The sequence below is a fragment of the Podarcis raffonei genome, chromosome 10 (genome assembly GCF_027172205.1).
Source record: "Podarcis raffonei isolate rPodRaf1 chromosome 10, rPodRaf1.pri, whole genome shotgun sequence".
NCBI lineage: Eukaryota > Metazoa > Chordata > Lepidosauria > Squamata > Lacertidae > Podarcis > Podarcis raffonei.
The window spans coordinates 3,135,949-3,160,293 of record NC_070611.1 but is presented as its reverse complement, the minus strand read 5'-3'; the positions used below and the strand labels follow the sequence as shown (position 1 = coordinate 3,160,293).

The window sequence follows — 24,345 nt, the reverse complement described above, 5'->3', positions numbered from 1 at the left end:
AAATAATTAAGGAAGAAATGAATGAAAAGTGCAATGAGGACACTGCCAGTTAACTTTGGAAAGGACATTTGCTGAATAGGCCTAATACAGATAAACATAGATAATTATTAATGAATAAGGCTATCAATGATGGTGATGGCTGCATAATTGAAGCATTATGCGGTTGAATACCTAAGGCAGGGGATCATGAATTGTTGATCCTAAATGCTTTAGCTATGGCGAAGGGCAGCACTGAATAAGAAACTGCTCTCTTAAGGGCTGGGGGGAACCTCTGTTTTAATTCTTCATTCATTTTGGAAAAATAAAGGACTATGATGTCAAGGGGACCTCATTATTCAAACTAGTATTCTGTCCCCACTAGTGCACTATATTTATACATGTGTTACCCACAACCATCCTCTGCCACCCTGTAAGAACACACTCTGCCCAAATACGCCTGTGCATTCAAAAGCCTTTGTTACTACTTTCTCATTGTAATCTCTCGTGCCCGTTATCCATATTTTAAAGGAATTCATTCTCCCTATAAAAAGGTTCTATTATGAAACTTTTATCCTCCATTTTTTTTATATTGCTTTGCACATGGGATTTTTAAAAGTCAAATTCAGTGAAAAATGCACTCCTGTAAAAGTGAGCATTGTGATTCTAAAAATACTATGAATGGGGGGGGATAACTGAAAGTTCTCACAGAGTTTTAGTTTATGCTGTCTTAAAATTCTGGATACTTTTGCATGCTTTGGAAAAAGCCCTGACAGTAAATAAATAAAACTATGATTACAGTAGGCACAAGTCAAAATATTCCTGCTACAGAAGCAAGAATCCCTGTACAAGTTTAGTGAGCTCCAGAACCTGCGATATTGCAGAGAATTCCAGATCAGAGCCTCTGTTCATGCAGGGAGAAACACTTAAGATCTTGAACTCATCTGCTTCCAGCATGGTGGAATCCTGGCTCTGTAGACAGCAGCTGAGTCAGCCCTGGGTGGCATTTTGTGAAACATGAATGACACTCATTATATAGCCTGTGACAGAATAGTTACTCAAAAAGAACCGTAAATAGTACAGTGAGGGGGGGGAGTATTTGATCCCCTGCTAAATTTGCCTGTTTGCCCTCTGATGAAGAAATGACCAGTCCATAATTTCAATGGTAGGTTTATTGTAGCTGTGAGAGACAGAATAACAATGGGAAGACCCCCAGAAACCCTGAAGACAAAAGTCAGAGAGTGATGTGCATTATAATGAGTGAAATAAGTATTTGATCCCCTATCAAGCAGCCAGATGCCAGACTACCTGGTATCTTCACTGTATGTAATGAGCTGAGATTAGAAGCACCTGCTGTAAGGGAGAGGTCTTGCCTGTAATCCCAGCTTGTTACAGTACCTGTACAAAAGACACCTGTTGACAGAAGCAATCAATCCAGCAGATTCTAAAGTAGCCACCATGACCAAGCCCAAAGAGCTGTCCAAGGATGTCAGGGACAAGATTGTAGACCTGCCCAAGGCTGGACTGGGCTACAAGACTTTTGCCAGGCAACTCGGTGAGAAGGTGACAACAGTTGGTGCAATAATTCGCAAATGGAAGAAACAAAATAACTGTCAACTTCCCTCGGTCTGGGGCTCCATGCAAGACCTCATCTTGTGGAATTGCAATGATCAGGAAAGCAGTGATGAAACAGCCCAGAACTATATGGGGGGAAATTGTCAATGATCTCCGGGCAGCTGGGACCATAGTCACCATCAAAACAGTTGGTAACACACTACGTCGTGAAGGACAGAGATCTTGCAGAGCCCGCAAGGTCCCCTTGCTTCAAGAAGCACAACTGAGACTGCTTTCACAAGAATGAAATAGACATTTAAAACAATATACAATAACAGCATATAGATTAAAATTAAAATAGTTGCATGAACTCAAAAAGACCTAAGGTTAAACTAACATGCAGATTGCCTCTGGGATGCCCAGGAGGCCAGCTATGGCAGTTTTCCTAGCGATCTATTTGTTCCAGGGGGTGTTCTACGCCTACAAATCTGCGCACAGAATCTGGTGACCATCTGGGTCATTTTTTGATCTTTGTCTAAGAGGAGAAAATTTAGTTTAGGCTTGTCCGGAAGGTCAGCAAGCCTCACTAGATGGGGGTCGATGGTATCTCTACGTGCCTCATCGTAAAAAGGACATCTAAAAAATAAGTGTTCAGGGCTTCCTATTTCCCCTAATGGGCAGGCACAGTCTCTGAGCATACGGGACTTTCCCACAAGATCCTTACAGAACCGGCGAGGGCAGAGCCAAACTTCTGGCAAGAGTAAAGGCCCTTCTTGCATTTCTGGATACGAGGAAATGGAGGTGTGCTGCCGGGACAGCAACATATCTCTCGTGTTCTGCAATTATATAATCGGGGAACCTCAAGCAGTCCTGTTGCACTAACTAGTGTTCAATCACCTTCCAAATGAGACTTGTGGTCAGATGTATTTGCAGTATTGAAGTACCCTCTATTCAGCAGCTCTTGGTTCCTGGGAGAAAACTAAGTGTGACTTGGGGTGGGACTCCTAAAGGAGTTTTGAGAACACAGCTACCCTGCTTTCTATTCTGTATGATGTATTTTTTTATGGTTCATGAAAGTGCTACTCAGCATTCCAAGGTTTAAGCACTGCTGCTCACCTGGTTGCCCATGGCAAATAAGAAGAGACTTTACCTAATCAGACTGTGCAGTGGGGGGGGGCTCCTTTTTTAGGCCAGAAATGTGCCTCTTTGTACTTTGTCCTGAGTTTCTTTCTCTGTTGTGCCTCATTTCCTTTCCTTCCTCTTTTGTGTGGTTAAGACCTTTAGAGGTTTGGGCTGCAATCCTAACCCCACTTACCTGGGAATACTTCTACACAGACATAGTTAGGTCTGCATTGAGAGTAAGCATGGCGCATGCTTTGAGTTCGTTGTCCTCCACCACAATGGTAGTGGTTGTGGCTCTCTTAGCCAGGTCTGTGCCTTGGCTATAATGTGGTGGTTCTACCTGGCAGGCATGTTTTCTGTACCCAGGATTTAAGCAGCACATGAGATCATGTTGTTTCTGGGATAATAGACAGCTTACAGACTCAAAACAGGTGTGGTCATTTAAACATTACTAATCTGTGATCTGTTCTCATTCAGATTTGAGTATGAGCACAGTTAAAGAAGAATCTGACACAGTGACAGTAGAAACCGTGAATTCTGTGACTTTGACCCAAGACACTGAAGGAAACCTTATTCTTCACTGCCCTCAGGATGGTATAGACAACTGTTATTTGACTGTATGCTTTCTCCATATTATTTCAAATTATAGTTAACCAACAAAGAAAGTAGGATGGGATCTGTTTAATATTTCCTTTGGATATTTGTGTGCTGCAGTTTAGGTAGAGCAGATTTTCCTGTGGGATTTCTGCTCTAGAACAGTGGTTTTCAAACTGCTGAGGGTTCCCTGGAAGCTTTTCAGCAGCTTCTAGATGCAAAGATCAGCCCTCGTTCCCTTTAGGAAGCTGCCTTATACCAGGTCAGACTGTTTCTTCGTCTATCCAAGTTTTGGCTTCTCTGACTGGCAGTGACTCCAGAGTCTGTGCAGAGATCTTTTCCATCACCTGATCCTTTAAAGCTGTAGATGTCAGGGATTCGCATTTGGACCATGTGTGCTCCACTGAGCTACCGTCCTTCCTTCAGAGACAGCTTGCCCTCTGCTAAGAAAGCGCCCTTGCAATGTACAGCTTCTGGGTTTTGTATGTTGTGTTCTCAGAAGGTGCAGAGCAATGCCTGGCACACTACCCCCTCAACTGGGGATTTATGCTAGAATTGGTCTTGGATTTCTTAGATAAGAAGTTAGCATACAAAGGGTTTCATGAACAAAGTATTGTGGAAATTACCCAAATGTATATAGATTTCTGCACAAGCTTTTCAGTCTGATAAACTCTTCACTAAACATTGGTACCTTGGTTCTCAAACTTAATCCGTTCCAGAAGTCTGTTCCAAAACCAAAGTGTTCCAAAACCAAGGCGTGCTTTCCCATAGAAAGTAATGCAAAACGGATGAATCCATTCCAGACCTTTAAAAACAACCCCTATAACAGCAATTTAACATGAATTTAATGAGACCATTGGTGCATAAAATGAAAGCAATAATCAATGTACTGTCTATACAATAAATAAGACAGTATTGTAGATGATTAAAAAAAAATTAAATTAATTTCAAGCCAGCACTGATGATAGTCATTGTTTGGGGGGGGGGGGCTTTTATCCATTTCCGCAGTCACACAGTCAGTCAATCAATCGTAAAACGAAGAATCAGTCACAAAAACGCAAAAGCCACACAAAAACGCAAAAAATAGCAAAAACAAAAACACCAAATATAAGCTCCAAATATCACCTCAGAACACTGCAATAGGAAATGGAAGGCTTTGATTACAGTGCGGGGGGGGCGCAAATTAGCAGCGCAACAGTGAAAACAGAAGCTCAGGAGCACATCCAGCTCCTGAAGCAAAGTTCACAAACCGGAACACTGACTTTAGCAGCATTCGAGTTCCAAGTTGTTCAGGAACTAAGCTGTTCGAAAACTGAGGTACCACTGTATAGCATGGCCTTTTCAACAAGGCTTCCACTTGGGTTTCTTTTAAATATCAACTCATTGTTTCACTTACCAAATGTGCATAGTGTGATGTGTAACATCCATTGGAGTTCCACAAACCAGTATACGAGGGAGTGAGGAGAAACTGTTCCTTATTTCTTTAGAACAGCTAAGTGGTATACCCTTTTCATTCAGAGTTTAAAATTTGTAAATAATTATTTTAATGATGTGTACAGTGTTGATTAAAGTATTGTCCACAGGAGTCTCCGTCACATTGCTATATAGAACAGTGGCTCTCATCTTTTTTGAGTATGGAGACCCACTAGCTCAAATTCATTTGCTTTGGTGATCCATCCATTTATTGTCACATGAATTTTGGTCTTCTGTGTTTAGCAGCCATTGGTTTTATGTATTTTAATTGGAGGTTTGTGCCTGTTTTAGAAGCATTGTTTGAGACATCCAAGCAGACATACCGTACTTGATGCCTCTATTGTGGAATTTATTGAAATATTTATAGTACTTACAAAGTTATTTACAGTTGTGTTCATAGGTATGTAAGAATACCATCTAACAGCAGGATACCTGCTCCAGAAGCTTTAAACATTTATTCTAAAAGCATAGTTACTCAAGCGATTTTATATATAACAAACTATAAATATTTTTCAAGCCACAGGTTGGGAATTGCTGATATAGAAGTTACCGTACTTGCAAAAAGCATTTAAGCAGTGGGAAAGTGCTCAGCAAGCTTTCCTTTTAAGTTTCATTCACAGCATTTTGTGTGTGTGTGTGTTTAGAGGCAGATGAAGTAGACTCCGAAGACAGTGTCGAACCTCCACATAAAAGGCTTTGCTTATCATCTGAAGATGACCAGAGTCTTGATGACACGACTCCATGCATTTCTGTTGTTGCCGTTCCAAGTAAGTCAGTCACTGCTAATGGAAGGCTGAAGGAATGCAATCCGGAGTCCAGTTCAGAAAAGGACTTGTAGGAATATGGGCCTTGCTTCTGCAGGTGAGGGGTGGTTTAGTTTCAGATAGGGCATTGAAGTGGCAAGAAGGCAAGAGGGTGATGCCCATGCCTGATGACAAATGGTCTGTGGTTGGACTTCTTTCTGTGAGCTGCACAAGGATATTAAATGAGTGTCTTGTAGTTTGAGGGGCAGCTGGCAAGGAGGCATGACCCCAGTGGGAGATCATTTAGGGAGCACGGACCTCACCCTGCATGTAGGAGAGGGAAAAATGAGACCCTCTGGTCTTGGTGGGATATTAGGATCTTGCTACATAAGATTATTTTTAAAGCGGAAGCATGCTTACTCGGAAATACATCGCACAATATTCAGTGTGAGACTTACTTGCAGGATTACAGCCTTAATGTATGCCATAGGTTGCAACAGAGATGCAGGTGCTGTGCTAATTTTACATTTTGCATATTCTTAAGTTTCAGAAAGTGACCAGAGCTTTGAGGTGACTATGACAGCTACCACTGAGGTAGCTGACAATGAGGTCAACGAAGGGACTGTGACTCAGATCCAGGTACTGCTTCTTTATTTAGTTGCAGGTTTATAAGCAGCCAGCTGCTGCTACTAAAGTGGTGTGCAATAAGATAAACTATAAAATGCCGCATGGAACAGTTGCCCCTCTCCTTCCCCCATGCACTGTTCTGGGGGCTCTTCGATTTCAGGGGGCGAGCGGGGAAAGCCACGCTGGGCCAGCAGGAGTCCTTGCCCAGGGCTCCCGTGGGTGAAGCACATCAAGTGAATCCCACCCTAAGACTTCATGTTCCATCTTCTTCCTCTCTAACCAGCGTGGCCTAAATCTTGGGGATGCTGAGAGTGGTTGTCCGACAATATCAGGAGGGCCACGGGTTCCCCATACAAGGCAGAATAAATGTAATGCTTAAGGCTGCATGTTTGATTCAACATAATCCGTGGGGATTTCAGTGTGAAATAATTCAGAATGTAAGTGCTTGTGAGGTGGCTGCATCATCCTTAATTCATGATTCTTAAGGACTTCATGAGAGCAAATGTCAATTTGGAGATCTCCTTTTTTATTTTACCTTCCCCAGATTCTCCAGAATGAACAACTGGATGAAATCTCTTCTCTAGGCAATGAAGAAGTGTCGGCAGTTAGTCAGGCCTGGTTTACAACCAAAGAGGATAAGGATTCATTAACAAACAAAGGTAAATTCACATTCTCCTGTTTATCTGTTGCGTTTTGATGTGACATCAATTGATGTGTGCCAACCCAGAACAAACTTAGTTGGTCTCTAAGGTGCTACTAGACAATTTATTTATTTATTTCAAGCACTCTTGGGCATCACAAACATTTATCATATACGGCAAAAACACAAGAATTTTTGTAGGATTGCTTTGATACAGAATGGCCATATGCTTCGTTATAATCATTCAGGGAAAACATACTAAATTTGATTTATATTTGACTCGCGTAAGCAAATGGAATTTTATACCTTCTGTTGGTTTCAGCCTTTTTACTCCTTTGCTGCTCTTTGGCAACGTTGGAGTCTTCTTATTTACGAGTATCAGGCACAATCCATTGATGTTAGAAGCTTCCATTTTCTCTACATATAGGATTTATTTTTCTGAAGATGTTGTGTGTGTATGTGATAAGCCTTGTTGATAAGTGTTTGTTGGAATCAGGACTACAGATGTAATGCTGTTCCACATGGCACCTGCTTGGAGAATGATGGGAAGGTTATGCTGTTTAATTTATTGCCCTGTTTAGCATTTTTTTCCTTTGGCTAGTAATGGAAATTTGCTTCCTGATTTCTTCACTGGCTTACCTAGCTGTTCTTCCCAATGCTGAGTACTTCCAGTGATGTGCAATTTGCGTGATAGTGTCTTCTCCATTTTCTAAGGTCATAAATGGAAGCAGGGAATGTGGTCGAAAGAAGAAATAGACATTCTGATGAGCAACATAGAACGCTATTTAAAGGTTTGTTGCATTCAGTTAACCTACTGGTTTCAGTAGCCGAACGGGGAAAGTGCCATTGGCTAAGGGGCCTTTCACTTGCGCAGGATCTTGATACAAGCTATTAATGTTAATATTTTAACAGCTTCCTCAAACAGCCTTTGAATAATTTCAGTCCTTTGAAAGTACACGTTAGGGAGTAATGTACAATTATTTTGATAGACAATATTTTTAGTAGGCCTACTATGCCTCAGAATTTAAGTTTTTCAAAAAGGCTTTTTAAAGCTTTAGCATAACATTGTAATAAATTGCTGGTCATCGTCATCCATAGGAGAATAAGGAACATGTGGAGGGAGATTTACAAGCAGCCTCTACTCTCTAAGCAGCCTTAGTTCTCTTCCAAGCAACTTTTTAAATTCCTCCGTTGTTTCATTTTCTTATTACTTTCTGCAGTGTTGTCACAGAGATCCAAACAGCGTTCTATTCTAATCTGCCACAATTTATAGAATGCAGCCAGTTTCCTTTGTGTCACTTGAATCAGTATTTGCAATCTCACCATGATAAGATGTTTTGTCTACCCAAGAACCATCATGCCTTGAAGAATGGGAAGGTGTAGCTTTCAAAAAACATTTTGGTACCTTGTAGCTCTTTGCTTTTTTACCATTTTTAACTTAGGCTTGTTTTAAAGTTTTTATGTAAACCCCTTTTGTGAGGTTCATTTGACAAGCAGTATATAAATATCTTAAATAAATAAATGGGTGACTGTAGAGTCCTCTGTTTGTTCAAGGGGTTATTGGTTGTAATAAACCAGTGGATCCTAAGATAGGATACAATGGTACCTCGGGTTACACACGCTTCAGGTTACAGACTCCGCTAACCCAGAAATAGTACCTCAGGTTAAGAACTTTGCTTCAGGGTGAGAACAGAAATGGTGCTGCAGCGGCGCAGCAGCAGCGGGAGGCCCCATTAGCTATAGAGGTGCTTCAGGTTAAGAACAGTTTCAGGTTAAGAACAGACCTCCAGAATGAATTAAGTTCTTAACCCAGGGTGCCACTGTATTGTAATATTTCCAAGCCTTGCATCCAGGGATAGTCATTGCAAACAACTTCCCTTACTTACTGTTTTCTTAGTTTAACGACCAGTTTAGACAGACTTCTTTCTTAGGCTTTCACTAGTTTGCACCTTAAAGTAAGCCATGGTTAATAACTGTAGACAAGTGTTCTCCTTGTTCATGGTAAGCCATTAACTGTGGCTTATCATGATTTGCAAACTGGTCTGATATATTTAACTTTGCTGATCTCAGGTACTGAAAAATAATATTAGTTATATGAGCATCTTATTAAATGGGCATTTAGAACCTTAAACGACCATATATATGCAAGTTAACAAAAACCAACATGAAGCACACCTTTCTGTCCGTTTGTTTATAAAACGTAAAAAGGACAAGTCCAGTCACTTAGGATCTCCTGCATCACTTTTTTTTTTTTTAAGTTCATGTCTTCCCAACTTTGATATCAATTTAAATGCATTGTAACTTGCTTTCCAAATTTTGAATAGAAACTGGGCATTTATAGTCATATTTAATTTTTTTGAATAGCTAATGATAAAAAGTCATTTGGTCACATTTTCAACATTCAATATATACCGTATTTTTTGCACCATAACACTCACTTTTTTCCTCCTAGAAAGTAAGGGGAAATGTCTGTGCGTGTTATGGAGCGAATGCCTACGGATGGCGGGGGGATCTGCTGCAGTCGTGAGCAGAGGATCCATGGTTCCCCTTCCTTCCCTCCTCCGTGGCTCACTTTGAAACAGCAAAGCGGGAGAAGAGCCGCTGAGTGGGGAGGAGAGAGAGACAGAGAGACTGCTTGCTTTAAAGGAGCAAAGCGGGAGAGGAGAGGAGCCGTCTCCTCTTATACCCCTCTTCTGCATTATTAACAGCATCCTTCTCCACCCACCCCACACGTGTTCCTTGTCCCTTGAGTGCTTTTCCTTCCCTCCCCACTCAAAACGTGGTTACAAAGCACAGATCCACATGGATCCTCAGGATTTTTGCACTGGGTCACCCCAAATTCACCATCAGATCACATAGCATGTCCATGGCTACAGCTTGCACCAAAAAAATCACGCACCCACTGTTGCCTGGGGCCACAGTGGTGCAAAAAGGTGGTTACAAAGCATGGATTCAGATGGATCCTCAGGATTTTTGCATTGGGCTACCCCAAACTCACCGTCAGATCACATGTCTGTGGCCACAGCATGAACCACAAAAATCATACATCCGCTGTTTCGTTAGAATATTTTTTTTCTTGTTTTCTTCCTCTAAGAACTATGTGCGTGTTATGGTCGGGTGCGTGTTATAGAGCGAAAAATACGGTAGTTTTGCAGAGCTTGTTAATAAAGTATCAGTATTGATCTATTGTAAGATGTTGGGAAACTTAAATTTGTCGTCCAAATCTTGATGTGACTAGGCACGTGGAATAAAAGATGCCACTGAAATCATCTTTGAGATGTCAAAGGATGAAAGGAAAGATTTCTACAGGACCATTGCATGGGGTCTGAACCGGCCTCTCTTTGCTGTTTATAGACGAGTACTTCGCATGTATGATGATCGAAACCACGTTGGCAAGTATGAAACCTCCTAACATTTGACCAAACAGTATGAGAAGGGTTAAGAATGGCCTGGGGGACCTTTTAAGTCCTAGCAACATGTTATGTAGGGCCAGAAGAATCAAGGTGGGGGAAAACAATGTTGAGCCATGAAGCCTCGGAGGAGTACATTTCTGCAAATTAAGCACTTGCTTAATGTTCACCATTAGTAAGTTGACACTTGAACTCTGCTTGTGGCAGAGCCATGGGAATGAGTCATGCAACATTGCCATTGCTGCAGCAATAAAACTGCTAGGATATTTGCAAAGCTGAGCCGGGTCCACCATGGTTTCAAATTGGGTGGGGGAGCATGTGTTGAGATGGCTGCATTGCAGGGGGTTGGACTAGATGACCATTGGGGTCCCTTCCAACTCTACAAATCTATGATTCTGTGTAGAACTTCACACCCATATGTATGTGTATCCACTGTGTGTTGGACAAACTGCACTCAGATTCTTGATCAGATACGAGGTTCTCTATAGTGGAGGGGTACATGAGTCCAAGACTGGCTCCTGGACCCCTTCATGTGTACAACCTGCATGGTGGGGACGTGTGTGGAACTCCCGGGCCTTTTGGCTCAAGATAAGGGTTATCAGTGCTGCTTTTTATCGTATGCCCAAATAGATGAATAATTGGTAGTTTATACCAACACAGTGGGTGGCACTGTGGTCTAAACCACAGAGCCTAGGGCTTGCTGATCAGAAGGTCAGTGGTTTGAATCCCGGCGATGGGGTGAGCTCCCGTTGCTCGGTCCCTGCTCCCGCCAACCTAGCAGTTCAAAAGCACGTCAAATTGCAAGTAGATAAATAGGTACCCCTCCGGCGGGAAGGTAAAGGGTGTTTCCATGCGCTGCTCTGGTTCGCCAGAAGTGGCTTATATCATGCTGGCCACATGACCTGGAAGTTGTACGCCGGCTCCCTCGTCCAATAAAGCGAGATGAGCGCCGCAACCCCAGAATCCTCCACGAATGGACCTAACGGTCAAGGGTACTTTTACCTTTACCTTTCACCAGTAGTTACATTATTTTTCTGCTCACTTCAGAAGCTGTATCTAAGCACATACATAGATTTTCATCTTTAAACTTGACACTGGGCACATGTGACTATAGTTTTGAATAATACATTGGCAAGATTTGGTATGTCTGCTCATGGGTAGGGAATCCTACAGAACTTAAGAACCTTGTCAAAGACTATAAAAATTGCTTTCTCTTCTGTGCCTTAACATCAGGTTAGTGTTGGTAACAATCCAGTATGGCATATTGCACTTTGAAATTCTACTTTATTCTGAAAGTTGCAATTATATTTGCCTTTGTGAATAATGTTACATATTGTGTGCTGTGCTGAGTCCTAATGAGGGGAATTCAAGAAATTGATAGAAATTCTATGTGTGTCTGTTAATTAAATGTGCTGTTTGTATATTTCACAGGTACACTCCTGATGAAATTGAAAAGCTCAAGGAGTAAGTTTTATTTTGCATTAATCAGTGTTTTGGGAACAGTTTGGAAGAACCTTCAGTTCTCTTTCCCCAAAGTTGTGTGCAGTTGGCAGCCAAAGGCCCATGAGTTTACTCAGGCTCCTTAGGTTGCCATTTGCCAAGCACCAGCTTCTTTTATTTATTTATATTTTTTGCAAAAATTTTATTAGTTTTTACAATATCAATGACAAACAGAAACATAAAACAAAACATAAATCATAACGTTATTGAAAATAACAGTTATTTACTTTGTAAAATGACTTCCTCGTTTCCCCTTAGTTGAATTTCATTGCATATCCTTATAACGGTTTTCCAAATCCCAATTTTAATACCCTTAAGCACCAGCTTCTTTTAAGAGGAGCCACAGTGTAGTTTGCGGAAGGGGAAGAGACAGGCAAGGAATAACAGGACTGGGCATGCAAAGTGAGCATTCCCAAGTCCTTTTTGCAATTGCATTAAGCTTTCGGGGCAGGCTCTCTTTTTTGTGTGGAGCAAATAACTAAGCTGCAAGTGCTTCATTGATCTCTTGCAGAGTTTTTGGTGCTCTCTGCAATTTCACACTACGTCTCCAGTGTCTCTTTCTTTCCCCATTCCTTGTTAGTAGCAGTGGCCTAAGAACGACATAGAATAGTGCTTAAGGACATGTGAACACCTTCCTGTGTAATCGAGGCCCCATGATATCTGATAAGAACCCTAACATCCTTTGAAATTGGTACCTATTATCTTTGGCTGCATTACCAGATGCAATGGTCTTTATTCAAAATATAATGGGAGGAAAACCCTTCAATGCTACAGATTCCAAAGCAGTAGTCAAAGGATATGACCAGCTGGTCATTTCAAAATAAAATGCAGCAATGCACTCAATTGTGAAATACAATAATACAGAACTAAGGGTAAGATTCTGTATGCTCACATGCAATAAATACAGTGATGGTTGGCTGAAAATATGTTCAACTTCCCTTCTCCAAAAAAGGAGTTTAATGCAAGCTTTGGGTTCTAGACCTCACAGGGTGTCCTGTGAGGCTTCAGAGTAAACTCACTGTGGAGTGCAGGGATTCACATGTCCTTAAGCACTATTCTATGTCGTTCTTAGGCTACTGTGAGTGCAGCATTTCAGGGAAATCGGTTTTAGAATTATTTGATGTCTGTATGTGTTGTCAGAGAACAGAATTCCAAAGCAGGTTAAAGATAAAATATGAAGTAATCAATTATTTGATCATTACAGACAGTTTGAGATGTAGAGGTGGTTGTTTAAATGGGGTTGCTAAATAGGCCCCCTATACCCAGCCATTCCTTGAGGGGTGATCTGGCTATGTTGATGTATTAATTTGATCTACAGATTTGTGCTTGTTTTAAGAATGTGATTTTATTTTTTATGTTGTGCTGTTCAACCAGCATGCTCATCAAAAACCCAGAACTGAACAAACCATTAGTCAGAATAAGTCCCCATCCGGAAACGCCCTGATTCTTAATTATTTTAAGTGGGCTATATTTGTATATAGTTGGGACCCCCACCCCCTGGGCTCCTCTAGAGGATGGGCAGGATGTAAACCAATAAATATATACAATTGAAATGCTTTGCACACCATGCTGAATACACTTTTTCCGTTTAGGCTACGGATAAAGCACGGCAATGACTGGGCAACTATTGGAGCTGCCCTCGGAAGAAGTGCTTCTTCAGTAAAAGACCGATGCAGGCTGATGAAGGACACCTGCAATACAGGTACAAGTATTACAACAGTTGACATTCCCAATGGATGCACAATTGACTTGCAGAAAGTGTATCTCATAATCTTCAAGACTGTACATCTCAGGATTGCTTTAGAAATTTGTTCTGTCATTACTAAATAGCTAAATAATTGATTCAAACTATTGGAGGGACAGGGAGAGGAAATTGTTTATTTAATTTGTATCCTGTCCTTCCTCCCTGAAGAAGGGTCAGATGTGCCTGTTTCAGGGACTCTGGGCAGCAGCATCTAGTGCATATTCTTCCCCAAGTCCACCAACGTTTGTGTGGGAATCACCCATATCCCATGAGCTTCCTCTGTGGTTTGAAACACCCTTGGCGGTAATGGCTCTGGCCCTAACTCAGAGACAAACAGCACATCTAATTTAGGACTTTACACTTTTCAATGCACATATATTGGTTCTTGTACTAAACTTCATCTGCCCCTTTACTGCCCATTCTTAAAATGTTGAAAGAACCTTTTGCACGTTTGCAAATGGTACAACAAATATACCTCCATAGAAGGTTGGCTAAATTGTTGATGTGATACAGGGAGCCTCCAGTCCATTGCCAGGCTTCTAAAAGCACATAGGCCATGGGAGAGGTCAGAGCAGTTTAAGAATCTGAAGAGGGATTGCTGGAATCAAACAGAGATAGGAAATTAAATAAGAACATAAGGGCCCAAGCCAGTGTGATGTAGTGGTTACAGTGCAGGATTAGGGTCTGGGAGACCCTTGTTCAGATCCCCATGGAGCTGTAAAGCTCACTGGGTAACCTTGGGATAGTGACTGTTTCTCAGCCCAATGTACATCACAGGATGGTCGTGAGGATGAAATGGGGAGAGTCGTCTGCATGCCACTTTGAGCTTGGAGGATAGGCCTTATATACATCTAATTTTTTATTTTTAAGGGAAACTGTGCTTTTCATTGCCATGTATTGTTCCCTACTTTTTCCCCCCTTCAGGGAAGTGGACAGAAGAAGAAGAAAAGAGACTGGCAGAAGTGGTACATGAATTAACCAGCACAGAGCCTGGGGACATTGTCACGCAAGGAGTGTCTTGGGCTGCTGTGGCAGAGCGAGTCGGGACGCGGTCTGAGAAGCAGTGCCGTTCCAAATGGCTCAACTACCTAAACTGGAAACAAAGTGGAGGCACCGAGTGGACTAAAGAAGATGAAATAAACCTAATCCTGAGGTTGTGCCATTTTCTTGGAAAGCACATCCAGGGATGGGGCAGCAGGGCTGGGGGGAATTTAAAAAGACAAAATCAACATCTCTGTCACTTTGATTTAATACCTTAGGCAACTCTTTAACAATGGCCACTGCATTCCTTGTTCCCAGATACTTTAATCTTCTTGCTATGAAAGTATAAAGATTGAAATCATAGAGTTGGAAGGGGCACCAAGGGTCATCTAGTCCAACCCCCTGCAGTGCAGGAATCTCAGCAAGAGCATCCATGACAGATGGTCCCCCAGTCTCTGCTTTAAATCCTCCAAGGTTTTTCTGCTTCACCACACTGGGCAGTTACACTGCAGGCAGCTGACAATGTAAGCTTTGAGAGGAGAAGAGATAAATCCTTGGACACTAAGGCTGCCTATAGTTACTAGTCATGATGGTTATATGCTGCTACCTTCAGACTCAGAGGTAGCCTGCCCCTGAATACTAGATGCAGGAGATCAAATCTGTGTGTGTGTGTGTGTGTGTGAGAGAGAGAGAGAGAGAGAGAGAGTGTTATTACCCTCAGACTCTGCTTGTGGACTTCCGAGACGTCTGGTTTGCCACTGCAGGACGGAATGCTGGAGAGGCTCTTGTCTGGGTTTAAGCCATTCACTCCCTCAGCCTTTTCAGGCTTTGGGCCTCCAGTGACACTGCCCAAAAGGAGGTACGGTGGCGGCTTCTGTGATGTTGACCACAGTCCACCAGGAATCACTCTTGAGACCACGGGCCATTTGTTGCTGTGCAGTCTTACTAAATCTGATTAAAGCAGGAGCTACATAACATTCCCTCTGCGCTGGAAGCTGTCTTCTCTAACACACACTTTTTCCCATGTAATCCTGTCAGAATAGCAGAGCTAGAAGTATCTGATGAAAATGATATCAACTGGGATCTGCTGGCCGAAGGATGGAGCAGTGTGCGCTCACCCCAGTGGCTTCGTAGTAAATGGTGGACGATCAAAAGGCAGATCGCAAACCACAAAGAGGTTTCGTTTCCTGGTAAAGTGTTAAAGGGTTACCTTACCTGCTCGCTGTTTGTTTGCTGGGAGGGTGGAAGAGAGTAGGAAATAACAGCGCTTGCATGGCCCTTAAGAGTGCTCCGCCTGATTTCCATATCTTGTAATCCTTTCCACAGTCTTTTGAGGTAGTTTATTATTCTCCCCAAATTTTCAGATTGGAGGCTACATTTATCTTAGAGTTCATTACAAAGGTGAGATTCAAAACTCGAACTTTTGTAGAGGTTCTTCCTCTAGGATTGCTGCTACTAATAGATGTAGCTTTCCCGAAAGAGGAAGGAGAAGACTTCATGCAGGAAACGGTAACAACAGAAGACTACTGGAGAAGCGTGTTGAGGACTAGACAGATAGGAGCTTTGAATAACCTATGCAGTTGTCCTAAGGCTGTTTTGTGCAGTTATCTCCCCAGCCATCCTTGTTGTCTAAGATAAGGTATTAATATTTTTTTATTAATTCCTGTGTTGACTCATTTGGTTTTTTTATTGCCTTTCTCCAGTTTCAGTGGTCCTGACATGGGTTACAAAATGCAACTAAAAACTTTGAAAGAGCAAAGGCATAAAGTGAAATCTTTATTTTAGGCTGGCTCTTGACATCTAGGATTGAGATTGTAGTGTTTTGAGGTTTTTGTGTTAGTTAAACTTCTCCATATTTAAATGAATATTGCATGTATACATTTTCATACAGTTTGTTTCCTTAAAAATAGCACATGAACACACACTCATGCATACATACAAAGTAATAAGAATAGGGCAAATAACAAATTTAAATACATAAATAGATATTGAGGGACATCTAACTTTCAATGGGTGTACTTGTGAGTATGACAATTGTTGGACCCCACCCATAGTGGGGTGGTGACTCCCTTGTCTCTCAGGTTGTCAAAAGAAGTCTGCCACTCCCCAGTGCCATAGCTTGGTGGGGGTTAGCCAGGACTTTTGCTAAGTGACGCCTCTGGGGTGGGGGGCGCCTTTGAGGCTCCTAGCCTACCTGCCATTGTACTGTCTGGGCTTCAGGCAGAGTGGCGCTCTGCTCTGTGGGTGAGTGACTGAGTGGGTGTGAAGAGGAGAAAGAGAAAGAAGAGAATGGAGTTGGCTTGCATGCCCAGCCCTGCCCGTTCCTAAAAGTGAGCGACCCTCCTCCTCCTTCCCCTTTCCCAAAGATGGGATCCCCTGTCTGGTTTTGCAAGGGTGAGAGTCTTCTGAAGCAAGGTTCCCCATCTTATTTGCAAACAGTTCAGGAAGAGGATGTGGGCAGACTGATAGATGTGCTTGCCTCTGACATTAGGAAGACTAGGTCATTTTGATTTGCCTGATGCACGAAGCTCTTTACTCGAGGTTTTTTTGGAGGGGAATAAGTTTTAATAAAGTTCTCATGAGGTTTGAACTCTTGTCATACACACAGCTTTATTCGAAACACTTCTCTATGTCTTTTGCGTCTAGGAACATTCTGAGTGACCCTTTTGTTTCCCCATTTCAGTTCTTATAAAAGGTCTGAAACAGCTTCACGAAAGCCAGACGAACGCTGCAGGGCACCAGCTTTCAGAGACGAAACCTCTTCCTGGGTTGCCAAATGCTCATTCTGGTTCTGGGGTTCAGCACGTGCAGATTCGGGTGGCTCGCTTGGATGAGAATTCAGGCAATTCTCCAAGCCCCATGGCAGCTTTGCAGATTCCAGTTCAGATTACCCATGTCTGTAAGTACCTCTGATCCCTCACTTGTTTGTCCTCCCTCCGATCATTGCCCTTCCTCAAATCAAGGGGTTTCCTGATTTTCAGAGAGAAGAGGATCTCTCTTTGGTCTGGCAGGAAGTTGGCCTGTAGGCTACCCCATACATAACATGCATATGCAGCAAAGACAGAACACAGTATGTACATCATGGTTTATGCGCCATCGCCATTCACGTGGCGCAAGCAGTGAATATGGGTAACCATAACTATAGCCATGAGAATGTGAAAAGTTGGGCAGGCTTCTTGCTTTCAGGGAGGAAAAGGAAATGGCCTTTGGTTTGCTGTGGTTAGTTCTGCCCTCTGTCTGCTCCTGGTAAGGAAGGCAGTAGATTTCATGGCTATGTTATGCCACGCTGGTAGCTTCTAAGGCGGTGGGGGTTGCTAGTGGGGGTTTTGTTCCCAACCCACCCCACCCTTTGGGATAAAGTTGCATGTGATTCTAAGAGTGATACGGGAAGAAGGCAAAGGCGGGCAGCAAATGCAGCACTGCCAGTGATTTTTTAAATTTATTAAATGGGGGGGCGGGGCGGGACAACGACGATATCCTGCCCTCTCAGTATTGCTTTCCAGGCAGCTAATGTAAAAAGTGAACATGCAGAAAGTACTAAAGCACCTGATGGTTTTATAGCTGCTGCACAGCACATTATATTGGATATAATCTATTTAAGCACTGAAGATTTCATCCAGTAGAGGACAGTGCATGCAGCCAGCACCTTGGGAAGAATGCAGAAAATTGAGGTTGAAGGCCAGCTACTTCACCCACGTTCCTGCAGGCTGAACAAAGGCAGACTGTTGCTGCTGCTCACAAAATAGCCTGAAGACGCCAGAGTGATTCCCTCTGCTGAAACTAAGCAGATTTGGCCTTGTCTCTGAACCATACATAAGCTGCTCAGAGCTGTGTGGAGGAAGAGAATCATAAACAAGGAAGGCGCCCTTTTCCCACACAGTTCATGCATTGACACACATGCCCCTGCTTTTTTCCGCGGCAATGAGATTTTATATGTGTATTTCTTAGTATGTTACTCGTGTGTAAGTAGTGATACCTCCTCTCCGTGTTGAGCAGCAGACCAAAACCATTCAGGAGTTGGGTGCCTCTTTGGGCCACTTCAGATGACCCCACAGTGAGAGGGAGCCGTGAGTTGTTCACACACAGCTGCTCACATGGATTTGGTGACACCCACCATGAGAGCCTGCTGGGGGGCGGGTGTTTGTGCTGGAAATGCTTGTTTTAAGTTTTAATTAATCTCTGTGTAGTTATCATATGTATTTTTATCAACTGTTTTCCCAATGTGATTAGTAGTAAAAAAAAATTGTGTTTCCCAGCTGAAGGATCACAAACAAACTGTTAAGATGCCCACTAACTGCTTCATTGTCCTGGCAGTCCACTGTAGCCTTTGTCTTTCAATACTAAATTATGTGATTGTCTATCAGTTAAATACACCTAGGGCGCGCGCTCTCTCTCTATATATTATTCATTCATTCATTTATAAATAAATAATAAAAAGGGTATGTTTCTCCCTCTTACTCCCGTAGCTTCTGCAGATTCCCCTGCTGCTTCTGTTGACTCTGAGACGATAACTCTAAATAGTGGGACAGTGCAGACCTTTGAGATCCTGCCAGTAAGTTCTACAGATTCCACACCTACCTGGTTTGATGTTTTGTGTTTTTCAGACTAAAGTTTGAGGAAAGGAGCATCTCAATGGTGTCCTTATGGCAACATAAAGTATTATAAAATGTGTGAAGTTCAGTTAGCAGGATATTACAGCATAATAACTGGAAGCTTTAAAATCATGCAAAACAACTTACTTTATGGTGTCACATTATCTGCGTACACCAGGGATGGGTAACTGGATCCAGCCAGCCCTCCACTGGCCGCTTTGGGCAGGCAAGTCAAACTTCAGAGGAAGAATCAGGAGCACTCTGAAAAGTAGGATTGCCATCCCTATGGCTGGACAACTGGCCAGTCTCTTATGGAGCACCTGGTTTCTGCAGGGCTATTGGGATTCTCATGGGAGAGTGTTGGATCACTCTGGAGTTTGGTCTGGTCCAGAAAGGTGCTTCTTATGTTCTCAGTGCTTGGAATCATGAAACAAAAGATGTCTTAATGTTATGACTTAACATTAAAGGTAAAGGTACCCCTGCCCGTATGGGCCAGTCTTGACAGACTCTAGGGTTGTGCGCTCATCTCACTCTAGAGGCCGGGAGCCAGCACTGTCCGGAGACACTTCCGGGTCACGTGGCCAGCGTGACAAGCTGCATCTGGCGAGCCAGCGCAGCACACGCAAACGCCGTTTACCTTCCCGCCAGTAAGAGGTCCCTATTTATCTACTTGCACCCGGGGTGCTTTCGAACTGCTAGGTTGGCAGGCGCTGGGACCGAACGACGGGAGCTCACCCCGCCGCGGGGATTCGAACCGCCGACCATACGATCGGCAAGCCCTAGGCGCTGAGGTTTTACCCACAGCGCCACCCGCGTCCCCTGACTTAACATTAAGAGGTCCTAATTATGCACATCTTTCTTTTCGAAATGTAAAATGTATTAGTAGACCACTAAGATATTAGTTGTTGTTGTTTTAAAGGCCATACAAACCTGAAGTCCACCTGTCCCTGTGTAAGAAAAATGATGGTGCTCCCTCTTCTCCTCCTTTAAGAGAATGTATCTTATGCAGGAGTCTCAACCCCAGTTGTCTGACAAGATAAATCAATAGGAAATGCGCATCCTTCATACCTCTTATCCCAGCTAGCTGGGTTAACTGGTAGGTGCCAATGGTCAAATTCCAGGCAGCCTGGCACATTTCAAAGCAAGGAGGGACTTGCCTTTCTATGCAGTGGATGGAACACTTCCATTTCAGAGCCATGTAGTCTATTGAAGAGGGTTGGACTGGAACTCGGGAGACCAGGTTGGAATTCCTCCCTGACCATGAAGTCACTGGGTGCCCCTGGGATAGTCCCTGAACCAAGCCTATCTCACAGGATGGCTCTGGGGATAACACGGGTGACCGCAGGCACTGCCTTGTTCTCCAGGATATGGACATTCTCCTTGTGGGGAAAAAGGAAGGACATGGGGGGGGCAGTTGTCCTACATTTCTAGGGTTATTTCAGTTATGCTGCATTTAGGAACACAGTTTACGTTTTGAGTCTGACTTCCTCAGAGTCCATGTCCTTCATGAGTCAGTTGCAGAGCACCCTCCCATTGATCTTCTTCCTTCTTCTCTTGAGTCTTTCCATCTGCAGCCCACGGGGACTCCAGGCACGTACTTACTCCAAACAAGCTCCACCCAAGGCTTGCCTTTGACACTGACCACCAGCCCAACAGTGACCCTCACAGCTGCCACGGCACCAGCCTCACCAGACCAGATCATCGTCCACGCCTTATCTGTAGGTGTCTCGAAGGAGAAACTGGAGCGATAAAGGGCGGGGGGGGGGGGGCTTGGATTTGCTGCTAGTCAGCTGGAGCAGCTGTGCTGCATCAAACAAAACACCAGTGCAGAACAGTTTTGACTTGAATGTATTTTCTCCGGTGAAAATCCTCTGCAGTGTTAGTTGTGCTAGTTGTGGCAAGGGACAATGATTTATGGGAAGTCAAATCTTAAAATGGTGCCCATCATACCTTGGGGTTCAGCTTGATGGGCTGTGGGAGGGGCATTGTGCACACAGGTTGCATTCAGCAGCATCAGTTGTGGCCTGAACGGACAGAGCCTCAGGCCGACCCTTGGGGTGAGTTCTACAGCCTTTGGAGCAGCGATGGCCCCTCAGTATCTCTCAGGTGTCCCACCCAAACCAATGCCAGCGTGCCACTCCTGAGGTGCCTGGTTGATCCCAACCCTTCTCATCTATTTCTGAAGCTTTTCCTCTGACAGACCCGTCTCTCCCAAGGAAGTCAGGGCTGTGCCTTCCCCACCCTTCGTGATCACAATAAATGCACAGTAGTAGGTGCTCATCTCTCAAATTTTGTTTATTGATGTCTGGCGTTACTTCTCACTATTTTGCAAAATATAATGATCAAGGGGGGTGAGAAAAATCAATCAATATACATTGAAATAATAAGATTGGAACATTACTAAATTCATGTTTTTAAAGCCCCAAATATGAACGTTTGTGATAAGGCAGGTTTATAAGAGCATAACATAGAAGCCTTTGAACTGCCTGCTGGTTCCAGCTAGTAGCTCCTCTCATCCCACATCCTGCTCTCACAGGGGCCGCCCAAGATAAAGAGACTAGAAAGGGCTTTGGTCTCATTCAGCAAGGTTCTTCTTGGGTTTAAAAAGCTTATAATTGGGAGAGGGAAGAGCGTTACAAGGCCCAGAGCCAAAAGGCTGGAGCACATTGTAAAACTCCCACTGTTAGTGCAATTTGGCTAATAGAAAAAATGTAATGTAAAGCTTATTTGTTGAGTATTTGAAGATGTTTTTTATGTGATTTAGCAAATAGTGAAGAATGGGTAATTTTGTGTGCAATGTTACAATGTATGTATAGAATAATTTAAAATAAAATGCATAGTTGGTCCCCTTTCACCATTGCTGAAGGGGCATAATGAAGTCAGTCACAACACTATGTGGCACTTATCAATTTTGTGGCCATTTCTCACAGCCAGAACACTTGCTGAACACCGGTGACAATGTCACAGTACAGTGCCATGCACCAAGTGTCATAATCCGCACTGTTGCAGCAGAAGAGATTTCTCCCTCCGTAACCCAGGCAGAACTTGCTGTTGATTCAGACATTCAGCCAGTTAATCTGGTGGACCCTCCAACGGCTCTGGAAGCAGACGCCTTTCCAGAGGACATCCATCAACCCAAGCTGGCTGTGGAGGAGCAGTCTGCATATGGCGAAGACGGCGACTCCAAATTTGGTGGCAGGAGTAGCAGTGAACTCATTGACAGGGTCATGGCGAGAGCCGGGGGAGAGATTTTGCACACGGATATCAAGTGTGAAGAGGATTGTCGGTCTGACTTAGCTGGCACCTACGTTTCTGAGGTAAGGAAAGCAGTACTTAGCAGCATGAGGATTTGGCACATGGCTGGATCTGTAGCAGTTGTTTTTGAGGCTCAGCAAGTGCAACTTCATGCAATTCATCTTTGATATTTTAACCATGTTAAACAAACCTGCTTTGTGCTGGTACACTCATCTGAGAACTGACCGCAGCTTCCCGTGGAATGCGTACTCCATGGAAAACACCCAAGTTTGCAAATTGAGTTTGCGTGAAAGGGCCGCAAGAAACATTCAGAATTGCTTTTGGCCAATTTGTACAAGTTGCTTATGCATTTCTCCGAGGGGAGATCATCTTAAGGTGGTGCATTCTTGGCTCCTGTGTGCCCTTTGGTGTTCCTCCTTGCTTCAGACAAAAGTGAGAGAAGTGCCAAACGTTCAGTGATGAGAACATGTGTGAGAATGGTCATGAACACACATGATCCTGGTTCAAGTACATATGTGTAGGGAGCAGGGAATGAAATGTCAGCACCTCTGAGCAACTTGAGAAGTGGGATAATATAACTCTAGAATATGCTTTGTTCAGCCCCTGCATCTGAGGTTAAAACGTCGTCAAGTAGCAACATGGAGTGAGATGCCTGCCTGGGGAATATTGCTGGTTGAACTGGAATTGTGGTTTACGTGGACCGATGGCCCAACTTCGTCTAAGGCAGCTCTTCAGTGAATCCATTTCCTAACTCTTCCTGGCGGTTAAAAGAAACCAGCAATTCTCCTGGTGGCTTGTGGCTGTTAAAAACACTCAGAAGTAAACTAAACAAACCTGCCCTTGAAAGCTCTCTTTTCACTGGGGAAATGGCACTGGAGTGGGGAGAACTAGTCTCCTGTCCTCCACTGCCACTGTCCCAATCCCCCTCTCTCCCCCCTCCCCACCAACCCCTTTGCTTTCAGCTTCCATCTGCTTTAGTTTAGCTCTTACACCAATTTAAAAATGCATTACAGATCATTGTGAGATAGGTGATGGATGCACTGGGAGGTCTTCAGTCTACTTTGTAAGTCAGTCCTCAAGTCATCCTTCAAATAAATCTAGTACTTGCTCTGCCACAGTTCACAACTAAGGACAAAGCATTTTGATGTTAAAAAGTTGCCATCCTCCACCCACAGTGGTTCATTCAAAGCTAGCAATTTTGCACAGCACTTCATTTATTTGCTATTGTGGACTTTTTTTTAAAAAAAAAAGCATGTTTCTGTTCTGTAAACACTAGTTGAAAAATGCTGGTTTTCACACAGGATCTCAGTTCTCCAACGACAGAAGAACAAGTTGAGGCGTCTCCCATGGATGACACCGTCCTCATTGTACCTTCGCCTCATGGCTTTATCCAGACATCAGATGACATAGACAGCGAATCCGTTTTGCCCCTAACAACACTAACAGGTAACTCGTGAGGTTGACACAGCAGCCTATTTTGTAAAAAGTACAAATTTCCTGTGTGTGCCTCAATGCTGTTTCTGAGTGATTCTTGTGAGAAGCCCAATGTAACTGGACCAGTTTCCCATTATGGGAACAAGCCTGTCCAGCCCTCTGGATTGCATGCTGCCCTCTCTGACCATGTCATACAAGAGATTCTGAAATCTTCCAGGTTAGAACCAAGTGCATTTTCCCCATGTCTGGATGGGGGCAATTTTAACTTCTTCTAACTATTGCTAGTTGAAATAAACGAGGCTATCAAACCATGGTTTGACTAGGATTCCTTACTAACCAGTTGTGGAACTGTGGCTTTTTCCTCTGCTCATACAGCTGAGGAACTGTGCTTAGTTCTAAAGCAGCCTTCCATCATTCCTAGGGAGGGAGGAAGGAAAGAGAGCCCAAGCCCTAAGCTTCCTGTGATACTCAACTAGCTTACAAAGAGCAGTAGGATCACACCTGCAATGGCAGTTGTGCTTTGAGCAAAACATTTCTGGAAAGTCACAAGGGGACTTTCCAGAGCCACTGTTACCGCAGTACAGGAAACTAAGACTATATTGATGTGAATAAAGCAACAAAAAGAATTGTGCTGAAACCTTGCTGCACATGCCACTGATTCAGATCCCCAAACAGCCAGAGTTTGTCTACTTCTTTACTT

At 43.4% G+C, this 24,345-nt stretch overlaps 2 protein-coding genes across 6 annotated transcripts in view; one reads left to right on the top strand and one right to left on the bottom strand.

Annotated features, from left to right (window-relative positions):
- Positions 1-24,345, top strand: part of DMTF1 (cyclin D binding myb like transcription factor 1) — a 167,471-nt gene that overhangs the window by 3,619 nt on the left and 139,507 nt on the right. For 3 of the 5 annotated variants that reach the window (XR_008332461.1, XR_008332460.1, XM_053406096.1), the window contains exons 2-16: positions 3,130-3,246; positions 5,364-5,486; positions 6,007-6,101; positions 6,634-6,748; positions 7,444-7,520; positions 9,968-10,125; positions 11,571-11,603; positions 13,232-13,341; positions 14,308-14,536; positions 15,403-15,554; positions 17,048-17,263; positions 18,831-18,916; positions 20,516-20,674; positions 21,887-22,273; positions 23,513-23,657. Coding sequence is in view for 1 of the 5 variants with exons in the window: in XM_053406096.1 (XP_053262071.1) it covers positions 3,130-3,246; positions 5,364-5,486; positions 6,007-6,101; positions 6,634-6,748; positions 7,444-7,520; positions 9,968-10,125; positions 11,571-11,603; positions 13,232-13,341; positions 14,308-14,536; positions 15,403-15,554; positions 17,048-17,263; positions 18,831-18,916; positions 20,516-20,674; positions 21,887-22,273; positions 23,513-23,657 (2,202 nt within the window). In the remaining 4 variants the exon portion in view is untranslated. Of the gene's footprint in view, positions 1-3,129; positions 3,270-5,363; positions 5,487-6,006; positions 6,102-6,633; positions 6,749-7,443; positions 7,521-9,967; positions 10,126-11,570; positions 11,604-13,231; positions 13,342-14,307; positions 14,537-15,402; positions 15,555-17,047; positions 17,264-18,830; positions 18,917-20,515; positions 20,675-21,886; positions 22,274-23,512; positions 23,658-24,345 lie in introns of those variants that run through there. The other 2 variants (XR_008332462.1, XR_008332463.1) reach the window with 2 other exon arrangements.
- Positions 11,095-24,345, bottom strand: part of TMEM243 (transmembrane protein 243) — a 40,107-nt gene continuing 26,856 nt past the window's right edge. The window contains exon 6 of the mRNA XM_053406106.1: positions 11,095-11,106. The gene's annotated coding sequence lies outside the window, so the exon portion shown is untranslated. The remainder of the gene's footprint in view (positions 11,107-24,345) is intronic.